Below are 12,220 nucleotides of genomic sequence, written 5' to 3'. Positions count from 1 at the left end.
GATGCCCTGCAGCAGTATAATACAAAAAGAAACAGAAAACATATACAAATGAAATCATAGTTACACTCTTTTTCTTTTAATCCCATGCCCTGGTTAATAAATCACATTTTGAAACAGCTATAATTACATTCTATAAGTAGTTTAGACACAAGCTCTCTCAGAATGCTATATGATGCCAGAGAGGGCAACCTAGCCATCATTTTGTAGTTATTCCATATAATAGACGCAGCAGCACTAAAAGCTCCTAAACGTTGGTGTTCTTAAAGTGATCCACTTCTGAGATCTGGTTTTACGACTTAAGCTGTTCATAGATGGGAGAGAAGTCAGAAAGAAGGGAGTCAATTTACCAATGACAACTCTGTAAAGAAAGAGAATACTGTGCTGTACTGTATCTTAATTGTTTTTCTTAACTATTGTTTTATTTCAATTACAAGTCTCTCCTTTTCATTTATTCCTCATCTTTCATTCATTACCCAGTTTTTGCCCTGAGCTGTTGTAACAACTAAATTTCCCCCATCAGGGGAACTATTAAGTTGTCTTATGTTAGCAGGCAGAAGTAGTGAAGAGTGCCTTCATGCTTTACCAGTGAGAACCATCAATGGTTTTATTTACCACTGTGGTCCTGAACCTTATCTATTCATTGGCAGTAGTGGGTACAGTTTAGGTTTATGTATACTGTACACACAAATGGTAATATAATACAAATGCATGAGCTCTAAAAATGTGGTAGACATTCGCTGTTTAAAACTGAGAATGAAAAGGTGCAGATAGACTAGCAGTTAGGTTGTTCCTCGTATATCCTCCTTAAGGAGGAGGCTTTGGTTCTAGCCTGACCTGCAGGTTCAGAATCAGAACTGGGTTTTATTGCCAAGTACTTTTTATATTAAAATAATCTGACTTGTTGATTGTTGCAAAACAGAGCATAGGGTAAGAATAAGAATATTAAAAGGCTAATAAAGATATTAAAAATATTAAGTGGCTGGAACCTAAACAAATTGTCAATCATAAATCATAAAGATTAAAGGTGCAAAAAGAGAAACTGTACAGATGTGCAGGTATTCTGTTGAGTAGGTTATAGTGCAGTTGTAAACAGGAGAGATTAAGTCCTGTGTGCGTTTAAGTAAGTTTGTTTAAACATGCAATATTTCTGTCTGCCGATTCTGGGGTTCAGTGAGAGTCTGTGTGGAGAGGGCAGGAGTACTGTTCATGATTCTGACAGCAGAGGGGAAGAAACTTGATATGGTGGGACGTTTTGGTTTGGAGGGCTTAAAACATCCTTGATGAGGGCAAGAGGGGTTGGTTGTATTTTACCTGCATGCCTTGACATCCTAGCGGGACAGGCCATAGAGAAATGGTAGGTTGCAGCCAATCACTCTCTCAGGTTATACGTTGAAGCCTATTTCTATCTCTCGCCATGGCTGCGGCATACCAGGCGGTAAGTGTTCATGTGAGGATGGACTCAATGGCGATGTAGAAGTGCACTATCATCATCTATGGCTGAATTTCTTTATCTACCACAGGAAGTTCATCCTCTGTTGGGCTTTCTTGTTGAGGAAGGTGCTGTTCAGCTTTCCCTCACATCATTCCCCACAATTCTATACTTATCCTAGCCTCTTTCCTACTCTTGTCCTATCACATAAAGGCACAAAAGCCCAAAAATAAGCCTTAAGAATATTAAAAATGGGTTCTGGTTTAACAAGCAAACACACAGTATCTCAAAGCAGGACACAGAACTTTTTTTGATTCAACATTAATTATAGGTCCCAGGCCTCATTACAAAACAGAAGTCTATGCAGGTCCTGGCTTCAGCCACTACAATAAACACTCACACTAGGCCTTATGCAACATCAACTTTAATGTTTGCCTTAATTATTTGCCCAATTATTGCTTTAAAAACCCTCAGTAGAAGCAAAAATGGTAGTTATAAATACATTTAGAACCACAGTTGTCCTAATATTTAATACTTTTGCCATACCAGGGAATTTGAAAAATCTAATATTTGCAGTTCATTGCGGTGCTGATCCATTTAAATGGGCAGTTTGGTTTTTAAGGCCTGTTGGAGTCTCAGAAAGATGCAAAAATTCTGTGTATTTTTCTTCTGACGGAGAGCAGAGGAGGTGACAGCTGAGGTGATACTGTCTGAAATGCACCGATACAGTGCCTACAAAAAGTATTCAGCTCCCCATGGGTGTTTAACCCTTTTATTGGTTTTATAAATCAGTCATGGTCAATATAATTATTATTATTAGAGTTTGCTGGCATTTTTTGGATATTTAAAAACAGGAAATGAGCTGCCATTGGGTGCCTTGGATGTTTAGTTGCAGTGGTTCTGAAATGGGCCTTCTTATTTTTACCATTATTGGATCTAAGTTTGAAATTCTGTGATAATATATGATAAACCATCTTAAAGCGGCTCAGTTTCAACCCTCCTGTTCATGTAACCATCATGCATTTCTCACTGTTGATATTTTCTCTTCATTCCCTCAGAAAATCCAAGCTGTGATCACAGTGCTGGATTATGACAAGATTGGCAAGAACGACGCCATCGGGAAGATCTGGGTGGGAAGCAAGGCCACAGGGGCCGGCCTGAAACACTGGTCCGACATGCTGGCCAACCCCCGCCGCCCCATCGCCCAGTGGCATCCACTGCAGCCAGAGGAGGAGGTGGATGCCTCCCTCGCAGCCCTGAATGCCAAGAAGTAAACCCCCACCAGAAATCCACACCTCCACCTTACCTCCCCATGCATTTCCCGCCATTTCCCCCAGGTCCCACATATCAGTGTAAATTCCCGAAGAACACCCCGACTGTACATCTGCTCCTTCCACCTCCCTCCTCCTTCTTCCTTTCCTAATTCTTCCCTCCGCCACCTTTCAAAAGATCCATAAATACATCTCAACATGATGGGAAATATAGTTTAAAAAAAGCATCATGTTAAAAGAAATCATGTCATTGAAAAAAGAAGACGAGTCACAGGATGGACAGATACTCCGTTGATTTCCTTTAGATCTATTTTTGTATTGGGGTTGTGGTTCCATTAATAAGAATACAGAGTAGACTATGAAGAACAGTACGACTACTAAATGGGAATCTGGTGATAGAGGGGATAACACACACATTCACTCATGTTGTACTTCTCACCCTTTCCCTTTAGTGACACAGTTTGCTTAGAGTAGTGCTTATTAATAATAATAATAAAATGCTTTATACTGCCATATATGATAGAGAAATAACACAAGCAGGTCCATTCCTTAGGTGTATTTATTGTGCACCATGTTCCACACCTGCCAGTTATCATTCTAGATGATTCTGTTCGTTTGACGTACATTCCTAGAGGTGGGTAGCGAGTAGGGATAGGCACATATCCAGTTACCCACAGACACACTGCCTTTTTTCGATTAGTTAACCTTCCACCCATCGTCTCAGGAAAACTGAGAGGAAACTGAAGCTCCATGCCTTTTTTTCTAAACGGGTTGTTTATCATTCAATAATTCCAAGAAATGAGAAATAGTTGGATTCAATATTGAAAAAAAAAAAAAAGCTTGACTACTTTGGGTGACGTAAGGCTCAGTTTATCCATGAAATAAATGGTACGTCAGGGACAAGGGAGGGAGGGATTTTCAGTTTAAAAAAGTCTATTTGTGTATTTTCTGTTGACTGCGAGTGTCATCCGAAAACAACAAAAAAGCAAGGAAATATCAGAGCGGGTTCAACAGAGACTGATTCCACCCACCAATGACATGATATTTACAAGGTGTCGATTACTGCCTGCAGTCTGCCACCTCCCCTCCCAACGCCTCTGATTCTGTATCTCACTTGTTCAGTGCTACTGCCATTAGTCATGGACTTGACACAAGGGTTTTACTTCAAAGAAAATCCCTATAACCGTCTTACAGTCATAAAGGAGACAAGCCTTCAAAGTAACAAAATAAGCAATTTTCAACTACCAGGGACGCCTTCCAGTTAAGCGGTGTTGTTCTCTTCATTTCTTTCGTTTTACTTACTTTTTCTATCTCTTTATTTCTGTTTATTTACTTCATTTATTCCTCAAGCACTTTAAATCCAAATGTTACGTTTAAGTACCCTCAGAAACCAGAGCTTTAATGCTTTATTTTAGGAATAACTGCTGGTTAAAAAAGGAGCAAAGGAGTGCATTATGTATCAGTTCTTTTGTTGCTGTTGCTTTTAATGTATGTTTTAGTTTTAATGTCTGTTTTTCACTTTGACTGCAAGGACATGGTCTGGAAGGAGGCACTGATCCATGTGTTTTATACACAGCTTACCAAACTGTTGAATTTAATTGCACTACTGGGTATTAATTATTCTGTTCTGTGGTAATTTGATCTGTGTATTCATTTTCTTTATTGATCAAATGTTGTGAGATTGAATTTTTCTGCAGCACATGTAACTTACCAGACAGTTCTCCTGGATAAAAGAACAACAGGTTTCTATGTAATGCTGCTTCATGTTTAAGGAATATTCTGCAAAAGAGAAATTTTGAGGTTAAGCTTGCAAAAAAACGTATCAGCTCTGACTAAAAGCGTAACTCTAATTAAAATCCTGATATGCATCAGTGCCGAGGTAATAATGAATATCAGTGCTGCCCGTTGACTGTGTGCCAGAAAATGCAAAGTCAATCTAGACATTACCACAATTTTTGGGGGTAATTTAATGAATGTTGGCTCTTGTATCTTTCTCTGCTGGAAATTGTAACTTTTTATTTTTGTATACTGACATAGGCCATGTTTAGATTTCTGTTTTTCATCTCACATTACCCTTCTTTTCTGTTAAATGAAGCAGCACTAAAGAAAAAGGCAACATGGAAGCAATCAAGCAACCCATCCGTGTGTAGTTTTGCCTATATACATAGTTCATACACGTTGATACTGCATGTTTATACAAAATACTGTACATAAGAGCATGTTTTAGAGACGAAGCAAAAATATCTCGTGTACGTAAATGGGTGTCATTTGTCATTTTAATAACACAACGAAGGGAAAAAAAGATGCACTGTATATTTTCTAAATGAAACAAATGTGTATTTATTTTCCATGAGGGTCATTGGAGAGAATGTCATTCAAATATTAGAGTACTACTACTAATAAGAACCTTTCCACGCCTGAAATTCTTAAGCAAGTGTGTCGTCCAGTACTGTGTGTGAGTTCATGTAGGATGAAAATGTAGCCGCATGCTTGCTATCTAATTCCTTGTGATCCAAAGTTTTATTTTTGTGCCATTTTTATGCCATATTTTTGTTACAGCACTAATCAGAAGGCCAATGTATGACTTATTTATGATTTTTTTTATTTTTTAAAAACGATCTGTTTGAATTTTAAATGTTTGGGATGGCGGAGGGGGTCTCCAAGTCTACAAGAAAGTGACAGATCTGGCATGGTGTTACTCTAAAAAAATCCCATTGAAGTAGATTGAATTATTCAGCATTGTGTAGGAGGATTGTGGGAGTTGACATTAGTGCCAGTACTGATGCAGAATCAAGTCTGTTGGACCATATCTTTGTATAAAATGCATTTCCAGGGGCCAAATTATGAGTTCTCCCATTCCAGTGAACACAAATGACTTGGAATCCTTTCTTCTCTCTTTCTTCACTTGGAAGTTTATTTTTATTTTCCACTTCTATTTAAATGACCTGAAACCCTTCACGGCTGTGTCTCTTTTACTGTGTTTATTATACAATACGTGTATGTGTATACAAGATAAATGAATAAGATAAAACTAAAGCCATAAAACTCAAGCACTAACTCTTTAGAGCTCAGCTGAGTAGCTAGAGTTTATTTATGAAGAAAAAAAAATCCAACATGTCTTCGGTTTCCTTGGCCAGTGTTTCTCTTTTACATTCCGTTCAGAGGTCTTTGTTCATCAAGAGGGCGAAATCCATTTTACTGTGTACGTGAGCATTGAGAACAGTTGTGCGTTTAGTAGAGTGAGTGTGTCTTTTTCTACTTTCCAAGCTGTTGATGTCCTTGTTTCATAGAGGTAGCTGATTTTACAGTATTGTGATTAGTAATGTATATGCCTTGTTTTGATAGTATAAATAATAGATCAAATATCACAATAGGTTCTCAATAATACTGCTAAAATTATATAAATATATAAATATATAGATATATATGAGAGTGTGTACTATTCTTTGGGCTGAGTGCAATTTATGAACCAAACTAGGCCACTCCTCAAGTTTCTCTTCTTCCAGTTTAGCAGCAGAACGTACTTTTGACTACATCAGTAACTCTGCTGGTTATTTACTGCTCATGCTGATGGTTTCTTTGTTTGCTTGTTTAGCGTATTTCTCAAGCAACAAAACAATACAGTAAGAGATCTGATTGACCTCTAACTAAGAGAGAGGAACGTAATTTGTTCAGGCCTGAATCCCTCCGATAGAACTATGCATTGAGTTATGATTTCAACTAAAAGAGATACATAAAATTGCATATTATGTCAAGCACATGATATGAAATCAGACAAGTAGTTATAAAAAAGGGAAATGTGTTTGTTACTGTTTTTTTTTTATCCTACTTGCCAAGAGGGGAAAAAAAACATACAACTGGTGTATGTGAGGTTAATATGAAGCTGGAGCAAAGTGAATGTTAGTCAAGCCTAGCCTACCTTAGCTTAGCTAACAAAAAAGCTAAGAACAAATGCAAAAAGTTGGCCAAACTTAGTCCAAAAGTAACAAAAGAATTATTTTTCATTATTTTTAAAGCTAAAACAAGGATCCAGGCTTCGTGTTAAACTTTGTAAGAAAAAATGTCACATGAGAAATATTCTTCTGTTGAAAAGAGTTGAGCTAATGTTTCTTCCAGTGTCTGTCCTAAGCTTTAGGAAGCTAGCAGTCACCTTGCTAACGCTGTTGAAAAGGCCTAGTTACTTTTCCTCCCCATTTCCAGTTCCTGTGCTGCGCTAGTTAAAATTAGCATCCACATATCCACAGCTATTGAAGAGAGTTTAGCTAATATTTCTTACCTGTGTGTCTTTCAGTATTTGTGCTAGTACTGAGGAAATTAGTATGATACTGTGCTAGGTTGGGTAAAAAGCCACCTAGCTACAAGAATAGCTAAGCTAAGCTAGCTTTTTCTTCCTATTTTCATCATCTTTTGGGATTTCCCCTTGTGGGACTAATAAAGGAATATCATATCTGTTCTAGGCTAGAGGAGGCAAGGAGTCACCTAGCTAAGGCCTCTGAAAAAGCTGAGCTAGCTTTTCTTTTGTGTTTGAAGTGTCTTTGCTTAGCTAGAAGTCACCTATGTTGAGCTTTTAAAACACCCCAATCTAGCTTTTTGTTCCCTTTTGTAGTGTCTGTGCTAAAACTGAGGAAGCTAGTAGTCACTTTGCTAAAGCTTCAGATAGGACCTGAGCTCACTTTACTTCCAGTGTTTGTGGTAGGCTTGAGGAAGCTAGTAGTCACATAGCTTAGGCTTTTGAAAAGACCAAAATACTGTGCTAGGTGAAGTTAGGAGCTACCTAGCCACAGCTATTACAAATACCTTAGCTAGCTTTTCCCTATTTTCATCATTTTTCAACATCTTGGCTAAGCTAGAGGAAGCAAGCAGTTATGAAGTCAAACTTTTGAAAAGACAGGTACTTTTTCTCTCCTGTTTAAAGACCCTGAGCTGTGCTACATAAAGTTAGTAGCCTGCTTGCCACAGAAATGAAAAAGAGCAGAGCTATCTTTCCTTTTTTTACAGCATCTGTGCTAAGCGAGAGGAAGCTAGCAGTCACCTCACTTAAGCCTCTGGAAAGACCTGAATTAGACTGTCTTCCATGTCCCCTGTTTCCAGTGTCTGTTCTGAAATTGAGGAGGTTACCTGTCACCTAGCTAAAGCTTTTCAAAGACCCAAGCAAGATTTACAACCTTATTTCTGAAGTTAGCAGCCCCCTAGCCTCATATATAAGAGTTGAGCTAGCTTTTATTCCCTTTTATCAGCATTTTTGCTAAGCTATAGGAAGCAAGGAGTCACTTAGCTCAAACATCTGAAAAGAGCTGAGCTATCATTTTTTCCCTGTTTCTTGTGTTGGTGCTAAGCTAGAGGAAGCTAGCAGTATCCTACCTAAAGCTTTTGAAAAACCTAAGCTATCTTTTCTTTGATTTTAGTTTTTTGTGCTGAGCAAGGCTTAGCTAGCAGTCACCTAGCTCCAGCTTTATCCCTCAAAGATGAAAAAGAGGGGTAGGTATCAATCTACTCCTTGGTAAGAAGTTTAGTATTTCTCTAGATACTCTTAATTTTCTGCTCTTTTACCTCAGTCGTTAGTTTTCTATGACGTAAACTTTAAACTGCCATTGCTCCCTCCTGGCAACAATCTTCAATGTGCGATGTCGCACATTGTCTAATGCAATATAAAAGTTATTCACTGTCCCATTAATTCTGTTGACTGTGACCAAATGATACACTGAGAACAATTCACAAACAAGATTTCAGTGTGTTTCAGAAATACTGCCAGTGCCTGATCACAGCTGCCTGCATTTGTCAACACTGTTTGAATCCGCAGAGCCAAAACAACAATTGAGGCAAACAGAACGCATCAAGTGACTGATGAGGCAGCTGTGATTTCAGGTAAACTTATAGCACATCTAACTTTCTTTAGTTTCTTTTACTGCCTTGGTCACTACAGTCAAATGACCACTTGAGTTCTATGGAGGACAGAAACTGGGAGCTATGTGTGCTCATGTGTGTTGGATAAATAGATATGCCCTTTAGCAATGGTGCAAAAAACACAGGACTAGAATATAATAATACAATAAACAGTACAGGTCTGCATGTGTGGGACACATTACTCATTCCTAAATGTGCATCAATGTGTGTATGACCGTAATACTCAGTTATATTTAAAATAATGGGGTTTCTGTATTGTGCAGATGTACAGTACTTTATGCACAACTGCATCTGAAACTGTGCTGTTTCAGTCGTGCAGAGAGTGTTAAATAGCACAGTCCACACAGTCTCCTTTTCTTAAACAAACGCTGGGATTTTAAAGGGAAATCATCCAAAAAGATCATTTTACCACTTTGTCAGAAAAAGTGTTGAGAATCCTCTCAGCTCCACTTTGAAACATGTTGTCTTGTCTCCTCTATTACTCGCTGTATTTCTTCTTTGTATTCTTGTGCACATGTGTAATCACTCCCTCTGTCCCTTCTTTTTTGTGATGTATGCTGTTAATGTAGAATGTAGTATCTGTAAATGAATCAATGCCAGTCACTTTGCTTTTTGTTTGCGTCTGTGTCCTGTTTAAATGTAACCAGCTATGTTCCATCAGTATCAATAGGAAGCAGGCTCTCTGATTCTCCACTGAATCTGCTTCTGCTGAGCGTAAAGAATGCCGGCCTTCATGTTTACAACATGGACATACTGTATACTGCCAAACATGCAGGACCGTACCAAACTCCCCTCTTGAGCGCTTAGTCCTCCACCTCTCATCCCTGATGCAACTGTACTCTCAAGACTCTTTATTCCTTTTTTACTTTTTCTCCCACCTCTTTCCTTTTCTCTTCATCATCTTTTAAAAGCGTGGGAGGACGGTCAGGTTGTGTCCTCTAGCTGTGTTTCTTCGTGTCTAGTGTTGTGGTGCGCGTGTTCATGTCAGTACTTGTGCCTACTGTGGATCGCATGCTTTAGCCCTTGACTGGACACAAACGTTGCTCACAAACTCCTCTTGACCCTTATGTGGACAAACGTTGGGGATCCTTCTAAAAGTTATCAAGGGAACCAAATAACTTATTACAAATTTATCATATGTGTTACCAGTTCTGTAAAAAAAGACAAATAGGAAATAAAGGCCTTTTAATTACCATGACTTGTTTGTGTTTAATATGCAGTGTGTTCAGCTCAGCTGCCTTCCAATAATTCAGATTCATAAGTCATTAATGCCACACAGAGAAACATTATCACCCTGCACAGATTATTAAGCAGAGTCAATGAACAGGTTTGTATTAAACTAACACAACACAGTTCAATTTAGTTTACTGTGTAGTTCATTTAAATGTGCAGCACAAGCTGCGTCTTATTGCAGTTTTCAGCAAATGCGACCTGATATAACACTCCAGTGACAGCCAACTTCCTTCTTCAAACCATCACATTTATTAAAATATATATACACAGCATTTTGGGGTGCAGATGGCCTGGCAATCAGGTCACACCTCCTCTACGCAGGTGTCCCTGGTTAGGTTCCAACCTGTGGCTCCATTCCTGCAAGTTTAGAATGGGAACAGAAATAGAAAATGACTGGCTATTTGATTTGACATACGAATTGATTTTCTTTTTTTCTGGTCTGAAATGGATGTACAAAAGTTAATGAACATTCTTAATTTTAATTTCCAAAAAGAAAATGAGGCAGAAAAAAAAGTCTTTTTTGTCACCAGACAATTACCAGGGTAGAAAAAAAGCAATGAATCATGTAGCTCCATAGAGATATATATTTATTATTATTATTATTTCAAGCCATAAAAGGAATTGGTTTGATGTTTCCAAAACTGTTCAATACCCCAGGCTCAGCCAAAACTCCGGGGGACCCCTGAAAAGTGTTTTGTATTTATATATTTATACACAAATTTAGAATTAAAATGTCAACAAATCTATACAGCATTTGGAGAAGAATAATACCGCTAGTTTTTAAAAAGCAGAATTTTTCAGCAAACATAATTTTTTAATATCTAAGTGCCATTGTGAAACCAACACTGAAGATCAAAAACTTTTACTTCTGCCTCCTAGAAAAACAGAAAGTGTCTGATGTCAAGTTTCATGACATATGTGGGCTAAGAAAGTTTAGAATTGGCATAATCTGTCTTGAAAAAGAACATAAAAATTAAAATATATAGTTTAAAATGAAATTTGTCCATAAACAAGCAGAAATGGTTCATCTAATTGTCAATGTCTAATTTTCATGTTGTGATCAGCAGGGTCTATTTGTTTATCATAATTTATTTATTTATTTTTATATTTATCCATCATAATACTCAGCAGCGACATACATATATACAATACAAGTCTCTGTCAGGTACATTAATTGAAAAATTGGATAATTACCCAATTTAGCTTGTTAGCTTTGTCCCTGAGTGAAGAGGAATGATACTTCCTCTGTTTTTCTAGAATAACCGTTATAAAAAGATGGTGTTAAATGATACAGACTTATTTTTGAGCTTGGTTTGATTAGGAAAAAACTTTTAAACTCCAGGCATTTAAAATTGTACTTCACTTTCCAAAAAGGATATCAACAAAGAGTAAGTTATTTAAAATCTATAAAACCACCATGTCAACTGATCTCATCATGGCCACAAATGCTGCTGTTTTATTTCTATTTATCTGGCAAAACCCCTATTACATAGAGGGTTATGGTTTAAATAGTGACCCTGCTGTTGACTTTCAGACAAATGTATCAGTGGTTGTTGGAGTTATAACAGATGCCAAAGCCTCCTAACAAATGCCTTTTTAAAATTTCAATAAAGACACATCTGATTAATGTTTTTGACATGTCTTCAGCATCTGTTTAAACATCTGCCATCAGTTAACACGCTCAGTCATTACACAGTTAACACCGGTCAGTCAGTGACTTAGTGGTTGGTCATTCTGCACTGTAATTCTGCATAATGGCTGTTTTTAACAAATATCAAAGTGGTCACTTTTCCAACCCTGTAATATTATTTTTGAACAATATTTTTGTTGCTGCTCACTGCTCATGGTCCTGAGGTATCTTTTGCTCGTTTGTCTGTGTGTGTTATCCTGATCTATAACCACAGACAAGCTCAAAGGCTAACAGATTACACAAAGCAAGTCCAAATAAGTAGGTCTTAAACTGTTTTTCAAAAGTGTCAGCAATGTTCACAGATCTTAAAACCAACAGGAAAGAGTTCAAAGGAGTTACAACTATGACCCCAAATGCACAGCCCCCCTCAGTGTGGAACAACCAACAAACCCTGATCAGATGACCTCAGAGTCCTGCTGGGATTGTAAGGCTCTAAAAGTTCTATTAAGCAGGCTGGTGCCTGTCCATGCAGGGCTTTAAATATAAAAAAACAAGAATCTTTAAATATGGTAATCCAGTGGAGAGAAGCCAGAGGAGGACTTGGTAAGTAATCTGGCAATCCAGGGATGTTTTACTGAGACAGGTGAAAAGTAAGGTACAAATGGGAGGAAATAAACGCATGAATAATCATCTCCATCTGTGCAAACAATGAGCATCAGTCTGGCAATTTTTCTCAGGTGATTAAACTAGAGT

The 12,220-nt window shown here is 37.8% G+C and overlaps 1 protein-coding gene across 5 annotated transcripts in view; it reads left to right on the top strand.

Moving 5' to 3' along the window:
• The window catches only part of LOC121517640 (synaptotagmin-2-like), a 111,160-nt gene extending 101,382 nt beyond the window's left edge, over positions 1 to 9,778 (top strand). For all 5 annotated transcript variants that reach the window (XM_041799581.1, XM_041799584.1, XM_041799580.1 and 2 more), the window contains one exon: positions 2,488 to 9,778. In XM_041799581.1, coding sequence (XP_041655515.1) covers positions 2,488 to 2,703 — 216 coding nt within the window. In that variant the 3' untranslated portion in view covers positions 2,704 to 9,778. The remainder of the gene's footprint in view (positions 1 to 2,487) is intronic.
• The last annotated feature ends 2,442 nt before the right edge of the window (positions 9,779 to 12,220 follow it).

Source organism: Cheilinus undulatus, linkage group 11 (assembly GCF_018320785.1).
Source record: "Cheilinus undulatus linkage group 11, ASM1832078v1, whole genome shotgun sequence".
NCBI classification, from domain to species: domain Eukaryota; kingdom Metazoa; phylum Chordata; class Actinopteri; order Labriformes; family Labridae; genus Cheilinus; species Cheilinus undulatus.
Note: the sequence above shows the minus strand (reverse complement) of the source record. Positions and strands in the feature narration are given on the sequence as shown.